Below are 19,028 nucleotides of genomic sequence, written 5' to 3'. Positions count from 1 at the left end.
ATTGCTCCTCTCCTGTCCTCATGGTCCCTGCTTGGTGGGACCCATTCGTTACTTCCTAGCTCAGACTGCAGCCCAGAGTGCTCTCATGTGTGTCTGTGAACAGACAGGGGAGAGGAAGAGGAGAAAGCTTATTTTGCTCTGCACCTTATTGCTTTGCAATGGTAAGAGGCCAGTGCATCCTTTCCTGGGGGTGGAGGGAGAGACAAGATGCCTCCTCCAGCCCGTTTTCCATGGTTTTAACCTACAGGAGAAGGACTAAACAAGGACTGTGCCATGTCCTACTGGTCACCTGCAGGAACACTTGAAGGGGCAGCACTCCTGCTGCTTCCCAGGCGCAGGCTCTGCTCCTGGCCTGGGGGTGAAGCTCACTGCGCGTCACGCCTGGCTGCAGGGACGGGCAGTGCTTGATCCTGCTAGGACAGCGCCTGCTCCTGCCCCAGCCCACGGCCTGGAAGGGCCTTTGGGTGCAGGTGAACCTCATCCCTCTTCCTTTGCCATGAGGGAAACTGCAGCATGGCACTAATTCAGCACTTCCCCGAGGATGCTCTGTGAACAGCGGTGCCTGAACAATGTGGGCCCCCGAGCACAGGCCCGGGGCAGAGTGGGCACCTTGTGCAGGGCTGGGGGACATGTGAAAGGCATCTGCTTCCCTGGTGTTGCTAGGAAGTGGTGCCGGCTCCGCTCCAGGCAGTGCCACTGGCTCCAGGGCTGCCAGATGCTGGCGTGAGCTGTTCTCTTGGGCTGTTCATTAACCAGCTCCCTGTGCAAGGGTCTTGTTTTGCTGAAGGAGGGATGGCACTGGGGAATGGATCAGGACACCTTGCATGGCTGTGGGATGATGGCACCTGCCAGGGTCACCATCCCCGGAAGCAGGGGTCCTTTCAAGCTGTGGCATCCAGAGACTGAAACTCCTGGAGAAGGTGCTGGGGAGGATGCTGAACCCCTGTAGCATCTCTCTTTCTGTCACCCCTGTGCATTGCTGACCATCACCTTGAAGGCAAGGGGAGATGTTTGACCTGCTGTGAAATGCCAGTTTGGGTAGGCTGTGATCTGCATGGTTGGAAAGTGTGGGGACCCCTCGCCTTGCTTCGGAAGGAGCTTTGGAGGCTGGTTTTGTAGATGCAGCAGAAGCAGGAGCTGGACTGCTGGGGGAACACACAGGGATATTTGAGTTGTCACTTTGCTTCTCATTCGCACAGCCCTGCTCTGAGACATCTCTGCTCTGCAGATTTCACCCCCGAAAGCGGGGTGCTGCTGGGGCTTTTCTCCTGCATCTGCTGGTAGCCAAAAAGTCCCAACCCTCTCCTAGAGGAGATGTTTCCCCAGACAGGCAGATGCAGTGGATCTCCTCCCAGATGAACGCCTGCAAAATACCCTGGAGCCTTCTGATATGGAAAACTGCCAGCTATTCCCCAAAGGCTACAACTAAGGCGTAATGATGGTCCTGATGGGGAGCACAAGCAAAAAGAGCTGCTCTTGGCTGCGGAGAGCAACAGGATGGGAGAGGGGAGAAGGGTGCTGGGAGCCGTGGCCTTGAGTTGGACCATGGTGTCCCCAAATGCTGTGAGCTACTGTTGCCTTGCACTTGATAGCCCATGGCTAACAGGTGATGATGGGAAAAAGCAGGTATGCAGGACATAAGTGTTTTGGTAACAGACCTGCCCTAAAAACTGCTACTTTGAACAGCCTCATGTAGGCAAATGTTTAGAAAATGCCCCAGAGCCCCCACGCTTAGAAATCACCATTTCAGCTGAGAAATCCCCTGTGGGAGGAAATGGACAGGAGGTTTGGAGGGGTCAAATCCTTCTTGGGGTGGCGTGAGTCAGTGGGGGCTTGGGAGGGGACCTATGCTCATCATTGCTCTGCACTAGAGCCATTTTCTTTAACCAATATTCCTCTTTCAGCTAGGGGCTGATCCAGCCTGAGACTGTCTCCTGGAAATGTGGGGTCTGTGAGACTCTCTGCTTTCATTTCCCCAGCACTAGAGAAGCGCTGCCTTTCCCTGATCGATAAATGGGTCCCTGCTTCTTCCTACATGTTCTTCCCGCTCACCTTCCCTAATGGGCGCCTCTCCCCTGATTCTGAGTGCTGAGTAGCATGTGAATTTGGAAAACAAGCTCCCCAGAGCTGGCTGGTAATGATTTGCTCAGCAGAACTGAAGGGGGATTAGGCATTGAGCATTCCCACTGTGTCAGCACTCTGGCTCCTGGCTGGGGGTGTGGTGAGAGTGGGAGCCTATTAATTTTTACCTCTCGGTTGCAAAATAAGTTATAAACAACACCCTTCTAATGAGTAACAGTGTCAGGTTATCCCCTGTCATGTGCATGGCCTGGACGTGAGGCAAGCGCAGAGGGTTTTTGTGGGAGCAGGGAAGGAGATGAGCTGATGCTCTGGAGGGGTTTGGCCATGGGCACTACAACTGGTGGCGCCATGGGGTATTGTGTAGCTGCTTGGCTGGGAGCAAATCTGAAGTGCAAAGGGTCCCTTTCCCTGGAAGAAGCCAAGGAATGAAGGGACCTAGCTGCATGAGGGAAATTGGGCTGTCACTAGCCGTCCCGGAGCTGTGGGTACAAAGAGGCAGAGGGAAGCGACCTGCTTGTTGCCTGCTTTGGAATAACCCCAGGAGCATCGGTGCTTGGTCCTGGTCAGAGTCCAGCCACTGTTTCAGTCTTTAGAGTTCACTTTTCCAGGAAAACCTCTTTTGCAAGAGTCATTTTGTGTTGTTTGTATCACCTCCCAGTGGCAGCCTCCCCTTCATGCTGTCTGTTATACTGTCCTGCCTCAGTTTCCCCTGTCTGTGGAGCAGGGCCTGGAGTCTTTCTGCAAGAAAAGGCTCCTCTGCTGAAGAGCAGCAGGAAGCGCGCGCAGTGCTGAGCAGGCAGCTCGCGGACGTTTCTTGGTGTGATCCTAAAACGAACAAAAGACAGCAAGTATAAATGAAATTTATTGTTGGGAAATCTTAATTAGATTTTAAGCCCCAAAGGGAGAAAAGTGAAGTATTATCTGACACAGCTAATGAGTGTTAAGGGTCCATTGTTATATTTCTTGTTTACCTTTCTGTGCTGGCTGATACGGCCTGGATTCTCGCCTCTATTGCCATAATTAGGATATCTCATCTCTTGCTGATAGAGTCGGGGATGCTGTTTAAAGCACAGTGCTGTTTCAACCCTCTCTGACAAGAGGAACATGATTGGAAAGACAACTTCTCCTGGTGTTCCAGCACTTGTGCCAGCCACGTTGACCTTGTGAGCTGGGGACACCTTTGAGAGAGGCTAGTGGTACGTGAGAACACCCAGCTGATGGACATCTCTGGCAATCTGGGTGATCTCTCTCATGAGCCTCTGTCTATTAAAAGGTAATCGAGTGGCAGTTAGTGGTCTAAGCACAGGCTCAAGTGCATTTCTTTGGATATTGTAGGGCAAAGGTGGTCATTTTGAAAAGCTGCTGAGCAAGCATGCCTAGAGAAACTGCCCAAACGTGGCCAGACCAATGACCAGTGATGCTCTTGAAGGAAATTTGCTGTCCCATAAAACATGACTCGAGGGGTTCAGCAAGCAGGTCTCTCTTCCCCTCACCTCCCTCTCTAAGGAGTACTCCCATTCAAGCAGTGAATATTGGGCTGAACACTAGGGCTACACCAGCTCTGCTTTCCCAGCATGGGCACACAAATTTGCACTAGCCACATTCACCAACCTTCTCTCCTGCCCCCAGCCATGGGAAACCATGAAGCCACAAACCCACTTTTACCTGTTAGGGTCATTCTCTACAGGGACAACAACTTTCTGCTGTGTTGCTGGAGGATACCACTTGGCCCTTTGGCCCCTGGACAGCAGGGCACCTTGTAGAAGGGCACTGTTATCCTGACACTTCCCTGAGCTCGTGATTTCTCAGTGTCAGATCACACACACAATGAGGCATTACGGCCCCTTGAGATCAGATGCAGCCCTATCTAGCACCCAGGTACATATTTTGTGCAGAGAGAAGGGGGTTTTCAAAAATGGTTCCCAACCAGCAGTTTCAGGTTAGCATGTGATCATTTCCAAGGAGCTGGCAAAGGCATCGTCAGTTAAGGGCTCTTTCTTCTGAGCTTCGCGTGTCATCATGTATGCTGTGCACTGGAGGCCATATACCCCTGCACGACCATTGCACCCTGCCAGTGGAGATCATCTCCTCCTTGAGCCCCATTCTGTGGCCATGTGTTGTGGCATTGCACCCACACATGACCCACATGAACACTGCAGGGAAGATCCGAGATGGAGCAAGCAGGAAAGGGGTTAGCAAGGCTCTTTGGCTGTGGACACTTAGGATGCTTCTGCTCCAGCTATGGTCTTCTGGAGCGCTCAGGCAAATCCTACCCCTTCTTTGGATGCCAGGCACACTCCAAAGCAGACAGCAGCATTAGGACACCAGCAAAGGGGTTAGCACTGCATAGCCCAGAGGACATGTAAATTATCAAAAAGTACTTTAATTAAACGCTTGCTGCAAGCAACAGCTCTGACTTGCAGAAGCCAAGGCTTGGAGTCTGTGTCCTTTCAGTGAGCCATGGGGAGCTCATGCAGGGATCCTAGGAAGAGCCAAGGAAGTGTGGGGGGAGCCAGGCATAGTGTGCTGGGGCCTCTCTGCTTCCCCTGGGCAGGTAGGGAATTGCAGAGAGAGAAGAGTGGACAGCAGGTGAGGGCAGTGCAGGCTGAGGAGTGATGCTACCAAGGCAGGGATGATGCTACGAGTTGGTGCTTCTGTGGGAAGGGACAAGGAGCCTGGACACAGCAGGGCAGCCAGCCCAGGTGGGAGCGCATGGGGGTACGTGCAAGGTGGCCGGGAAGTTTTTGGTCTAGATTCAAGCCCCAGAAAGCCAGGAGTAAAATACCATCCATTGTTGGTTTATACACCCGTAGTAGCCAAACAAACATCCCCGGAGCCTGTCCTTATCACTTTATTACACCTGCTAGAATGAATAGATTAAAGAGGCCGGGGGAGGGGGGAGAAAGCAGAAGAATCCAGCAGAAAAACTGGGTTTTGGGATTGTTAATTATTCTCTGGGGTCTCTAATCTTTAACTGGCAAACAGCATCACTAACTGTCTTAAAGCCCCTCCTGGAACATCCTGATAATAAGCCATCTGCATGAAGGCACCCCGTTATCTGCCCTCCTCCAGCCGCCTGTGACATGGCTGGAGTGGGAGATAATGAATGTGCAGCGTGTAATAACGACACGTCATTCATGATTATCGGGCTGATACCTAACCTTTTAGCTTCATTGTTTGTGCTAAAAAAAAAAAAGAAAAGAGAGAGGAAAAAAAAAGGAAAAAAGGGGGGGAAAGGAAAAAAATAAAAAAGGAGGAGGAGGGAGAGAAAGAAAGGAAGAAAGGGGATTTTTTGGTGCTACAAGCTGGACTTGGTGTCTCTGACGTGTCTCCCTGCCAAAGGGGCTGTCTCTGGGGCGGCTGGTGGCACCCTGTAAGAAATATCCTGTTGATTGGCAGCTGCTGTAGCCATGGTGATGAGGGGAGAAAGCCAAGAAAGTGCCGAAATGTCATCGCGTGGCACGGGGACGTTTGGGGCAAACGATTAGATCACTGTCACGATGCCCTGCCTGGCTCCTCATGCTGTTTGTGCTTCTCTGGAAGCCGTTTAACGTTGGCTCCGTAGAAGAGGGTTATCAGGTGTCGCTGTAACACGCTGCCAGCCAGAAACTCCCAGTGTTTAAAGGCGGGAGAGATGTTTAGGTTGCCTGGTTTTGCCTGGATAAGCTGAAAAGTGGAAGAATTTTCTCCTGGTTGCTGCTGTGCTGGGCCCACTTCTGAGCCTGGGGGTTAGTGATACATGGGCAGTGGTAGATCTTCCACCAGAATACTTTGATCTTGTGCAGACATTTCAAACCTGTGTTACTGGTAATTCTGTATACACAGGAAGTGACTTTTTAAAAGTGTTTGCTTCAAATTACTCTGATTATTGCCAGAACTATCTAGAAATATGATCCATTTTTTTGATCAAAAATGGAACTAGGCTTATTTGTGTTTCCTGAGCAGATTTCCCATCACTGTATCTCCAGGAAAGGCCTCAGATCAAAATCATCCAGGTTTGGCCACTCATAAAAATCAGACAGACTGCTGAAAGCCAAACAAGCAGCCTTGTCCACAGGAATTGATGTTTAATGGGATGAGCCTCCTTGCTGCTGAAGATCTCAAGGCACTTTGCAAAGCTGAGCTTCGAGGGAGAACACGGCACAAGAAGACCCCAAGCTGAGACGTGATGATGAGAGGTGCTGTCTCCCCATGCCCCTTCTGTTTTGACTGCTTCCTTCTTGCCTGTACTTGGGCTCAAAGACCTGCAGGGATCGGCTTTCAGCTGCATTTCTCCCTCCTCTGCGCTCTCAGCCCTCTCTCCACCGGGTTTTTCCCCATCCCTGCTGTCAACCTGCTCAGGTAGGCTGCAGGGAGCAGCATGAGACCCCATTGCAGGCAACGCGTGGACTGGCAAGTTGGGCTGCACCAGGTCTTTGCAGGCAAAGGACTTGGACTGCAAACTGGATGGGGGGTCGTCAAGAGATACAAGGTGTCTTTCTTCTTCCTTGGCTGGTCATTGAAACATCTCATACACAATTAAGATGGCAGAGCAGAATTAAATCTCATCATTCTCATGCAAACAACACGTGCCCTGCGAGTAACACACCAGTTTCAGCGATCAGACCTGCAAGAACGACGGATTTTTCCCTTCAAAGCAGCTATTGCAGCATATTAAGGCCTCACCTAAGGACCTGGGATGATTTAACTCTCTGAAAACCCTTTTTTCTCTTCCAACCAGTCCCATGCCCAGTTGTCTGCTACCTGTGCTCGGCGGGATAGGTAGGACCGTGCTTGCAAAGCAACCTGCTCTCCAGTCATGCCAACAGTTGTGTCTCCAGCTGTGCCTCAGTTTTTCCTTCTTCCTATGAAAACACATCAAACTTCCTATTGACGTTGATGAAGACGAGGCAGTGCCTGGCAGATCTGCCTGTATGAGTCTTTCTAGTAATTCTGGGTGACACTATTGCTAGACTGGCCTATGGCGAGGTCTAGGCTAGTAGCCTCCTTCTATCCTTATTCTCCCACTGTGGCATTTTAGGTATGTGTCCAGACCTCAGTGCCTTGCTTTCCCTAGATATGTGCTGAATACCCTGGATACCTGCAGTGGCAGCCTGAAAACTGGTGCTTCAGTCCTGCAATGTGTAGTGGGACTGCGACAGCAGCGTTCTGCTCTGCTTCCCACAGAGGATGGAGAGGGCAGGATGCAGCTCCTTGCTGCCCTGCTACTCTGCCGGGGGATGCTACAGGTGGTGAGCAGGTGGATATAAGGTGCGGGGAGAGCAAATGGTCTCCTTTCAGCACAACTGAAAGGGGATGGCAGTAGGATGTGTGCTTGGACCCAGGGTGTCAGAACTGCTCCAGCATCCTGAATCCAAGACACAGCTTGAGTCTCTGCAGTGCTTAAGAGGCAGTCCAGGAGGGTGAAGACCTTTCTGTGTGTGGTACCCTCTGGCCTGCCTTGGCCACCAGGCAGAGAGTGAGAGTTGGTCGTGGACACGATGCAAGCTAATGCTGACAGGTGTCTGGGGAGTCCTGCCTGGTGCTCACAGAGGACCAGATAAGACAAAAATTGTCATTTACAAGTATTTCCTTTTTTTCCTGTATGAAATGGAGCTTGCCTTTGCTGGAGCAGTGTCCTGCCATGTCTCTAGCCCTGGCGGTTTGATTTAGCAGAGATGGTGAAGTGCTTCCCTGAACACAGCTTCGGGAGGGCTGGAGAGCTCCGGGTTTTTCTGAATCTTTCACTGCCACCTAGTGAACAGTTTTCCATCAATCTCTGTGAGGCGTTTTGGGCCTTTCTCCACTGCACGGCCGCAGGACTGGGGGGCCATTCTTAGCCCATGCAGAAAAGGGGATGAGAAGAACCCTTGCTCCCACTTGGGGTGCTTTTTGTGAACTGATTTTGTTGTTACTACTGCCAGTTGAGGGTGATTTTTGTTTTGCTTTTGCAGGTTGTCTCAGTGATGTGCTTTATCGCACAAACACAAAAGTCAAAAATGGCTTAGTAAGTCATGACATGGGAGGAGTGGAACCAGGCTCATAGGGGTAAAGGAGAGCAGGAACAGCCTAAGCAGTATTCCTTGCTTGAGAAAACACTCACGGAATTGCACCCTCACAATCCTAACTGCTCTGACTTCTTCCCACCTCCTCCAAGCTTTGGACAAGCAATGAGGCGCAGAGCAAAGCCTTATCATTGGGCTGCCGGGCCTCATCCTGCACAACCTGCCCCACAAATACAAAGGAAACCACACTCCAAGGGCACTGCATTTATTCTAGCTTCAGATAGAGGAGGAGGAGAAGACTAATGACACTTCTGTAGAAAACGGTGAGTGCTTTCTTTTTCCAGAGTTTCTAGCAGCATGTCTCTGAGCTGCTCCCTTAGCACTCTCAACACAAGAAAGTTCAGCATTGTGTCAGAAACAGCCACTGGCTTTCATTTCCATCACACACTGCACAAACCAGTCCAGAACTGTTTAATGTGAAAACTTCCAGCATTTAATTTGGAGGGTATCTGTGGGTGTGATGTAGTTTCAGGGAGAAGTTCTCTACAAAGCAGATGAAGACCTAAGTGGCCCAGGCATCCTGGGCAGGTTTCTTGGCTTTCTGTCCCTTTGGAATGGGGGAACAAGGAGGCTACAGGGCTGTCACTGGCAACATGCGGGACATCCTAGATGAAGAAGACCACTTGCTGCCTCCATGCTACCCCAGGTCAGCAAATCTTCTTCAAGTGCACATGGATCCCATTAGCAGACTTGAGGACAAGCTGTGGTATCAGAATGGGAGGCCTGGATGGGTCAGGAGTGATTTCGAAGTGCTTCAGGGTCAGGGCAAGAGTCACCTTCATCTCGTTCATGGCAAATTGCTGCCCGATGCAGTTCCTGGGGAGAGGACATCAATGACTCAGATTGCAGCCTTCATTCCCGGTCACTCCCAAGCCCTGCACTAGCCCCCACCAGCTTCTTGAAGCTTTGAGCTGCTGTGGCATCTCTGGCTGCTGCCACAAGGCACGTACCAGCAGCACAGCTTATCTAGGAATCTCTTCATGCCACATCAGAAGTCGTGCTGCTCTGGGGCAGCGTACTGATGTTGCTTGATAATAAGCACCAAAAAAAGAAAAAAAAGAAAAAGATATGAACTTCAGAGGAGTGTGCTTTCTTCACCAGAAGGTGCTGGAGGAGGGCCAGGCCTCAAACCATTCACCTCAAAAAGGTCATATTTTTCTCTGTTGGCTCTGTGAAAGTTACTTAGACATGAGTATCCCGCATCTACTAGATAGGGCCTGATTAGCTTCAGAAGAAGCGCTCTGGGTTAACTCTCCTATGTGAGGCAACCTGTGATGGAGAAGGCAGGGAATGAAGGAACTCTCACCTGGGTCCAGCAGAGAAAGGCAGGAAAGCATGTGAGTGCTTCTGTGCAGCGTTCTGTGGAGAAAACCTCATTGGGTCATATACCTATGGAAAGATCAAAGGCTGTTAGTTCAGCGATGGCTCCAACATGAGCAGCTCCGAGTCCTCCTATGGTCCCAGAGCCAGACTGAACGTGACCTCTGCTGCTCATGGGGAGCTGCAGCTGACATTGATCCCTTTGCAAAGCCACCAGATGAATGAGGACAGAGAACTGGTGGTTGCTGCTGGAGGATTTATCCCAGGATAAATGAAAGGCCAGGGATGAGGCAGGTGGCTGTGGAACATCCCTATTAATCAGTTTGCTCTCTCTCACGCCCTCTGCATCATCATTATCCAGGGCTGCTGAAGGCAGTCTGAATACTTCTATATCAGGAGGCATGAAGATAGACAATTTTAAAAACCCTTTTCCAGCACTTTGTCATGTTCAGATCCTTTGCGGTGTTTGGTAGCTCTGTTGAACTTTGCATTTAGCCGTGGACTGTTGGAGTAAGAGGGGAAAATAAAAACAAAGACATATACACACACAAAAACCCAAATCCAATGCAGAGAGGCCAAGACTGTTTTGCTCAAAGGGAGTAAACATGTGGACTAAGAGCTCATCTCCCACTTCTTGTTATGCAGGTAAAATACCTCAGAGTCTTCCCATACATCCTGGTTCCTGTGAACAGCAAATATGTTCACTGCTACATAGCTGCCTGGAAAGGAAAAGTGAGAAGAGAGCTCATGACTATCAGAGTAACATAAAGACACAGGAGGAGTATCTGTGGGATGCTCACTGTCCCCAGACTGCACAAGAGATTTCAGAGGAGAACTGATAGGGGCATTTCCCGCTTGTTTAGGTAGGTCACCTCATGCGGAAGAAACAACGGCCTCAAAGTGAGGACTCATTTTGGTACCAATGGGTGAACTTCCATGTTTGGCCATGAACAGCACACTGCAAGTGCTGTTTGAGCTCTGTAAATGGCAATTAGATTGGGCTGAGTAGTAAAGCATGAACAACTGAGGGAAAGAGAACGAAGAAACCAGACACTTTGCTTAAGTTAATACATTGAAATGCAAGGCAGGGCAGAAGAGGATGAGGGAAGCCTGGTGCAGTAGTACAGGCTGTCCATGTACATCATCTTGCTCTTGCTTCTGTTCCCTGCCTGTCTTAGAAGACATAGGAGCATTTCTGTTGGTTTCAGAAGAATTTGAGCCGGCTCTGTCTGTCTCTTCCCATCACAGGGACAGCGGGACCAAGGCCTGCGGTATCCAATACACTGCAGTGCTCTGGAGAGGCCCCTTGGACATAATTCTGGGCTCACTGTGAACCATGAGCTGTGGGAACCCTGTAGTGCCCCAAGAGACAGTAACTGTAGGTAGGGGGCCCATTTGTGGTAGACAGCAACAAGACAAATGAACAAAGTAAACAGACCTTCTGGTAAACTGCGCCCATCAGAAAAGGTTACGGGTTTGGAGAGGTGTCGTGCCACGATAGGAACCGGTGGGAACAGGCGCAGGCTCTCTTTGATGCACATCGTGCAGAATGTCATCTTCCCAAGGTCCTCCCTGAAAGCAGGCCAAAGGTAGGGCTGCGTTTGTGTGGCAGCAATGAGGACAGGTGCCCACGTGCCCCCTGTGTGGACTGGACCCCACTGGAGCCATGGGTGGCTGCTCCTTCTTGGAGAGCAAGTGCACTGTAGGATTGGGATCAAAGCTACAAGACAGGTCACTATGTGCAAACACAGGGTAGGCAAGACAGAGCTTTGTTCCTAAGGCATGCAGCCCACTTCCCTTTGGGATTTCTCTTTGTCCTCCTCCTCCTTTTGCTGTCCGGAATTGTTATGTGAAATGCAGATTGCCCTAGTGCAGATACAGTGTAAAGTGAATGCATTTTTCTTCTTAAAAGAAATAAAAAGAGTTCAAAGTGAAGGACTAAATCATTATAACTCACCACTCAATTGTATCTCGGTCTCCTAATATCTCCTGGACCTCTTCTCTACACCGTTGCTGGTACTCTGGGTATATTGACATGCAGTAAAAGAGCCAAGTAATCCCACTGGCTGTGGTGTCATGGCCCTCAAACATGAATGTGTCCACCTCAGCACGGAGGTCCTCATCAGACAGCCCAACTCCATTCTCATCCTATTAGAGAGGAGAATATATCATCAACATGTGTACATGGGTTGGAACCTGCTTCATTGTGTATAAAAATCACCACAGATGATGGTGAAAAAAAAAAAAAAGATCTGACAACACTTAGATCTGACATCCATATAAATAAGGAAATAAGTCAGTAGAAGATATATCCAACATAAGTGAAATCAGTCAGGCCCATGGACCGTTGACTCTGCAGTCAATAGGGCTACAGACTTTGGCTTTGGTGGCAGATCAGATCACAGCTCTTCAGAGGGACATCCTGTTTGTTCCCAACCAAGGGTTCCTGTTGTGTTTTCCAGTATTGTGGCTTGCAAGACTTGTTTTAGATTGAGACAAGAAAGAAGGCAGTAGCTCTGGGAAAGCTCGAGAGATATTTTATTTCTCTCTCCTGAATGCCAAATGGCTACTGCCTCCAGACTATCCGAAGATGTCTAGGAAGGCATAAAGTGACGATGGCCTCTTTGTAATCTTTCCAAAGATTCTCCTCTGTTTTCCAACAGCTCAGTTCTTTTAATCCATTTATGTACTCAATAAAAATGAACAAGAAAGATGAAGTTCCACTTATGCTCAGTCTCTCTCACATGTTTGTATTTCCTTCCTTTCAACCGACCTTTTCCCAGCCTAGGAAACGTGAAATGGGGAAGCTGTTGTCATTCATGCTGGGAAAGGATTGTGAGCTCCCTGCTGCCACATCCTCAGTGGAACACAGATATGTCCCTTGGCGTTTGATACGTTTTTTTTCAAACACTCACCTTAGCACAAAGTAGAATGTCCAGAAAATCCAGGTGTCTCTTTTTCTGGATCTTCTCCTGTTCCTTTTCACTGCAGAGCAACATCTTTCTTTCTCTTATTATTTTTTCTGTGTAGGAGAATGACCAGTCTATTAGATAAACCTTTCCCCTGCAGAGAGGTCATGCTCTTAATCCCTTGATCAGCAGCTCGATCTCTGTTTAATGTGCAACCCTCTGGTCAGTGTCTGCTGCAACCCCCCTCAGAGCTGTTCCAGATGTGAGTGTGTGAGAGGTTCAGCTAATAAACAGGACCAGGGAGAGAAAGAGAGCGAGAGAGAGAAGTACCTGTGTGGCTATGGGCCAGCTTGCAGGCCTCTTGAAACTGGCGGCCTTTGCTAGTCATTCCATACAAGAAATCATTTAAAGGGAAACTTCGGATTCTCTGAACCACGAGGTAGCTCAGGTCATAAACAGCTTTGATGTAAAAGTCGGAGTTGCTGAAAGGAAATCAAGTTTGAAATCAGAGTTAGCAATGTGAGGGGAGGAACAGGAGTATTTGTTTTCTTAGAATATAGGGGTTTAGCTACTGACCTCTGAGTCTGACAGTTGGCATCGTAACTGAAGGCACATTTCATGATAGTGTCTAGTGTCATTAAGCTGACATCATTAAAGATCTCTGCTGACTTCCCCTGCTTGTTCTTTTCCCATTTATCCTGGTGTTGGAGACCAGAGGAAGGAGGAAGAGACAATCAGAATGGACTTGATATGATCAGGTCTGTATCCACCTCTTCCCGGATCTACTCTCCTAATTACTTTCTCTTCTGTAAGCAAAGGTCCTAGTTCACTACCTACTCTGTGAATCTAATCAAAGAAGTCTTTTTCCATGCTTACCACTGTGGAGCTAGGAAAAGCTACCCTAGCAGTGACTGATTTTTTCTGAAAAGCAGATGAACAGCAGAATTAGTGGAATGGCCAAAGGAAGTCAGAAGGAATAATTTGAGAACTTTGAAAGGATCTGAAAAATTCATAATCAGGAAAGAAATTTTAGGAACCACCTAATTCCACTCTCTTTCCATCATCCTGGCCCAGGCCTAATTATTTCGACTGTTGCATAACTCGAAAGTAGCAGGGCTGATTCTTACCAACATCACTTTGACTGAGTCTGACATCAGGGTCATGTAAGGTTTCAGCACATCATAATGAAATGCTGGTGTGAGCAGCTTCCGATGTTGAAACCATTTTGCTCCACTCGTGACCAATAGTCCGTCTCCTTGAGACACAAACAGCAAAGACACAATCAACTATTTCATAGTCTGATCACCTCAGCATTGACAGTATCGCTGATGCTTTTTGGTCAAGTGGCTACCTCCTAGCAACAGACAGGACCTGTGAGGATGAGGAGTTGGTAGTGGAGTGATACATTGTGGATTCAAGTCTGTTTATTCCAAATATCACATAACAGTGTGGCTTTCTCAAGCACAAGGGGAATGAAACAGGCAGAGCCGGTTTTGCTCACTGGCCCTTCCCTTCTGTAGACAATACCTGCCCCACAAGCATAAGGACAGAAGCATAAAACTTACTCTCACAGACGGCTTTTTCTGCCCTAAGTGAAATACTTGGTTGCCTTTTGCAGCACAAACTGAGCTACGAGACAGTTAACTTCACGGAGGGCTTCCATGAAGCAGTATGCAAGTCACGAACTGGACTGCCCTCTGCCTTAATATCTCTCACCCCTGTTATATGTTTCTGAATTCAGTCCCTGAACAGACTTGCTGCATTGCTTTGTGGTCAAGGTAGATATCTCAAGGCAAATCTATTTCATGCATCCCACAATTATGTGGACAGTAGTATTAATGATTTCACCTAAACGAACCTTCCCATAGCAAAAACATTTTAGAATGGAAGGAAGCAAAATAAATGAAGAGGGGAGCACATGAAATGTCTAGCATAGCCAAAAGGAATATTTTTTAAAAAATTATTTACCTATCCAGGGAATTAAGAACTTGTAGGTTGCCAGGCCCTTGGGGTCTGTTAAAAACAAACAGAACAAAACAAAAAGTATATATTACAAAAACGTACAAATGGCTAATGAATATCAACATAAAAAAAAGAAAAACAAGAAAAAAATCAGGATAAACTGACATTAGAAGCTCTCCTCTTAATCCCAATGTAGAATTAATGTCATCTCAATATATATAAACTATGCCATAACAATAAAGGTAAAGTTTAAACATGGTCTTCTACAACTGTACTCTCAGTGGTCTTGAGAAAGCCAGAGCAAGCTGAAATGAGAGATATGCATGTAGAAAAGGAAGAGTAGATCCCAAAGTTGAGGATAATGGATGAGAGTTATCGGAGAAACCCATGTACCTCAGCCACAGATTGGAGCAGAGGAAGAAGAGCAAAGAGAAAGAAGAGATGTCTTCTTAGGGCCATTTACTGTGCTAGCTCACACAGCTTACTGAATTTTAGTGGGAAACACAGGAATTGAGGTGACAGATGCTCACGATACAGTAAACCCAGCAATAATATACGCGGTGGACTGAGAGGGTCACTGGCTCCTATCTTGTGTGAGAATGTTAGCCGCTCCGTGACACCTGTGTGGGAATTTGAGAAGGAGGGCAAAGGAGGAACTGCAATATATGAAGCAGGTAAAACGGACAGCTCAAGGCAAGCCTCATCTTGATAGGAAAATGTCAATGAGAGGACTTTCCAAAATCAAGTGAGAAGACTTACCTCCTCGGGCAAATACAGTTTTGGCATATTCAGGGTGATGGATAAGTAACGTAGGTAATGGTCCAAGCCACCTTGGAAAGGCATACGGAAACTCTTCTGCCCACACCAAAAACTGAGCTAAAGCTTTATTTTGAGTAATCTGCAATTACAGTTAAAAAAGGACTGTGTCAGGCAGAAAAAAAGAAGGACATAGCTGGGAGAGCAGAACTTGCCCTCTTGTGGAAAGCGTGTGCAAGACACCCATGCTGGGAGCCCGTGGGCAGACTTGGAGCAAGGGGCTTTCCACTCTGCAGGTGGAGGAGATGCAAGGCAAGGCAAAGGCTGCACACTGGTGATAGTGCACAGCCAGCGAAGCTACCTCAGTTACTGCAGCCCTGCAGCACAAGGACAGGGGGACTCCCTTGCTGGGACCCTGCAGTTTAGCTGCATTACCATTGTATGGAGTCAGAGCACCTTGGCATCACACTCTGGGTCTGTAGTCAGCATGGGCAATGTAGGAACTACCTAGTGCCCAATCCGTGGGAGATCAGGACTGATACAGTTCTATCATCTAATTTCAGCAGTGCTAGGAGGGCATGCAGTGTGAAGTCAAGGACATTTACCCTACAGAACAGTGAAAATGGCTGCAAGTAAATGACCTTCTCTTCTTCTCTGCTTTCATGACCTTCTCTTCTTAAGTGGGTATAGGAGGAGACACTTTTATTGGTAAAAGGTCTGATGCAGAAGAGAGATATTTTACCAAAACAATATGTATCTCATAACCAGGTACTCTTCCTGCCTGCCCTGCACAAGTATTTGCACTCCTGGTACAAAGAGATTCTCTCCTGTAAGAAGGGACACACACTCCTCATCCAGTGCTCTTCTCCGTCCCTCTTGTCCTGAGACTTATCTTGCACAGTTGTTAGGACAAACCCTCCCTGCCTGTGCCCTGCAGGAGCCCAACTCTTTCCTTACCTGATGAATGTGACCATACAGCCAGTGCTTCGGTGGGCCAGGGAAAGCCTCCAGAGCTTTGATGACTTTCTTCCTTTTCTGGTGGAACTGGGCCACCTTCAGCAGCACAAAGATGAAGCCAAGCACCAAAGATAGCTGCAAAAGCACAGCTGGTTTGGCTATTTTGTCCAGCAGGAGTGTCATGCTGTCTCTGGGTCCTGGTTACCCGACAACACCTTCTCCTCCCTCCTTCCTCTTCTGTTTCTTCTGGGTCAGTCTGATGAATAGCTCAGGAGCGTATGAAAAGATCTCTCTCTTTTCCTCTGCTAGAGCTGTCTCTGAGAACTGCCGCCACCAGCGTTATCTGCCAGAAATTTAATGCGTGAGAAACACTCTGGTAGACAATGCGTCACTTTAACCCCGAGGCTAAGTTACTGCTTGCTCCTGTTCAGCCTTTTACCCACTTCCTGCAACACATGGATAGAGGTAGCTTGTTAAGAAACAACCTGATCTGCAAATATTTACAACTTTTTTTTTTCTACAATCAGCAACTAAAAGTGCTTGTAGGTAGCATAGAGCTCCAGCTCTGCTATTTCCATCCATGCCCAGGTGGATGAAGCTGTCAGAGAGGGTGAGAGCTGGCCATGTGTTCCATTTTGCCCTCTTCCCTGCTCAGGTCTGGAAGCCCATGTGAAATGAGGAACAAATAGCTCATCTCTACACAACACACAGTGCTGGACAGATCCAGGCATCTTTAGCTGGAAGAAATTTACTATGCAAACTCTTAGCAGCTGTAACACTGTAAAACATAGCTGGCTTACAGCCAAGTGAATGTATATAACCTAATCAGCATAAAAGGGAATTTATCCTTCTTCTCTAAAGAGTCCTACTATATATAGGCCAGGGGGAAAAAAATTAGATTTTGATAAACTCACTGTTTCTGCCCTGTCTTGGAAGCTTCGTTGTGAGTTTCCTGGATGAATATTACTCCTCCTAATGATGTTAGCTAGTCTGATGTGGTCTTCTGAAGGATAAATTGTGATCTATTTCTGAAGTGGTAATGAGAAATTTAGCAAATGTTCGGGCATGACAAGCACTGGAGGTGGCAGTTTCTAGTAGTGACTTCTAGTGTCAGCAGTGATGGAGCATCTGAGGTTCTGATTCTTTAGATTTTGAAGTTGGTGGCCTGGATATTTCAATGTAAAACATGATGAGAATGCTGATATTCAGATACCTGCTCCAGTGGATGTAAAGGCTATTGGGCATGTCATGATAGCGAAAAGTCTGCTCTTATTGTGCCTCTTTGGAGACCTGATAAAGTTTCAGCTGGGGAGTGAATCTGTTCATTGCTGCTGCGTGTTGCTAGTAGAAGACTTCTCCAGAAACACACACTTATGCTAAAAGGCATCCCTTTTTGTTGTCTATTCTCAGCCTGTTACAGAGCTGCAAGAATCCGTTTGCTATTCTTCCAAGATTGTCCACAAGACTAGGTTTCTTTGGCATTTCCTTGGAAATAGTTAATGTAAAGAGTATCAGCTGGAGTAAGGTGAGTGTGCAAACTTTAAACGTGAAGAATCCTTGAAATTCCCACTCACCTGCAGGTCTGGACTTACTTGGAGTTGTGTCCTTGCTGAACTGTGGCTTTTCACCCACCTGCCATTTTATTTGTAAGTAAAGTGGCAGCCATTCTCAAAGTAAGTGTATTTACATTTGTGTAGAAGTTCAAGGACAACAAGAATTTCTCCAAAAGTGCCAGCTGGCAATAAATAACAAGAAACTCAGATGGAGAAAGGCTAGATTTTCTGTAGGCCTGTTCTAAATGGACAAGACTTACCACAGAGGCTTGGGATGAGCTGCCATAGGCTAGGAAATCTTGAAATGATCAATTACCAGCATGTGCTGTGTGAGAAAAACATAGGTCAGGATAGGTGCTAGAGACAAACCATCCAGCATCTAACACCTTATCCTGAGGCCAGGGATCAGCCCTGTTCCCATGCTCTAAATTAGCTCAAGCCATAAGATAAGGGACTTTGCTTGCATTGGAAGGAATGATGTGGACATCCACTGTCCCACTCATGTCCTGCTACTACAACAAATGTTGGCTGGTGACTGCGAGTGACACTTGAACGTCAGCACAACTGTCTGCATGGGACTGTGCTTTTGGTAGCATGGTAAGAAGCTGTAATCCAAAGCCATGATAACAGCCGAAAATCTCTCATACTCCTTCTATTGGGGACTGTGGTTGCTTAAATGCTGTCCTAACACATTTCTTCTGCTCCCCTGTTTGACTGTCCCTTGATCTGTATCCTTGTAGCTTAATATAAGATAGAACCTCTGGATCTTTAGTGTTGGGGGGAAGAGGAAGGATAAGTAATACCCTCTGCCTGGCAACTGTTATCTCCACAGCATCATTCTGCTTTCCCACCACAGCTCTGTTGACACATTGTGTTGTTTGACTATGAAGTTGTTAGAGCCACACCGGCCAACAACTTTGAACTTTGAAGAGCATGCCAAGACGCCCAGTAGAGCAAAGGCAGGTTTCGAGCTGCCAGAACGCCCCTGGCAGGCACTGAGCAGCGTCAAAGCTTTTCCCCCACTTGGCAGGTCTCAGGACACAAAGTGTATATTGTTATGACAAGCCTGATGGGTCTAAACTAAAGTTCAGGACAGATTTAAAAGTTGTCCCACTGGAGGCAGGAGATTGCAGTCTATCAGCTTGGTTATTTTTCGGGGGAAGGATTCAGCTACAGTCTGAACAAGAGTCATTCAGTCTCTATTGTGACAACTGTCACTCCTGAGCAGGAGTACCCACACCCAGGGACCACATAGTCCTGGGATAGCTATGAAAGACACCTCCTTCCCTCTCTTGCACACTACTTCCAGCTTGTCCTATGCAGCACTGGCTTCCCATGAGGAGAGGATGCAGGACAGACTCTGCCTGTTTGGCCACTTGGCCACTTAGCAAGATGGCTGAAGTCCTGGGAGTCTCTCCACTCAATTAGAGACATAAGCTGGAGGA

General features: G+C 47.9%; 1 protein-coding gene across 1 annotated transcript; it reads right to left on the bottom strand.

The window, feature by feature from the left end:
- Positions 1–8,385: 8,385 nt before the first annotated feature.
- On the bottom strand, positions 8,386–16,278 carry LOC104566065 (cytochrome P450 4B1). The gene is made up of 12 exons (XM_010212814.2): positions 16,031–16,278; positions 15,077–15,215; positions 14,324–14,368; positions 13,483–13,610; positions 12,932–13,053; positions 12,686–12,837; positions 12,362–12,468; positions 11,404–11,594; positions 10,885–11,018; positions 10,101–10,165; positions 9,433–9,515; positions 8,386–8,942 (listed from the first exon to the last, which is right to left on the bottom strand). Exons 1-12 carry the CDS (start codon positions 16,211–16,213, stop codon positions 8,774–8,776), a joined length of 1,518 nt encoding a protein of 505 aa, XP_010211116.2. The 5' UTR covers positions 16,214–16,278; the 3' UTR covers positions 8,386–8,773.
- Between the last annotated feature and the right edge of the window lie 2,750 nt (positions 16,279–19,028).

This window comes from Tinamus guttatus, unplaced genomic scaffold (assembly GCF_059628265.1).
Source record: "Tinamus guttatus ecotype Peru unplaced genomic scaffold, ASM5962826v1 Tinamus_guttatus_pri_ptg000044l, whole genome shotgun sequence".
Taxonomy (NCBI): Eukaryota; Metazoa; Chordata; class Aves; order Tinamiformes; family Tinamidae; genus Tinamus; species Tinamus guttatus.
The sequence above is the reverse complement of the archived record's forward strand: the minus strand, read 5'-3'. Positions and strand labels throughout refer to the sequence as shown.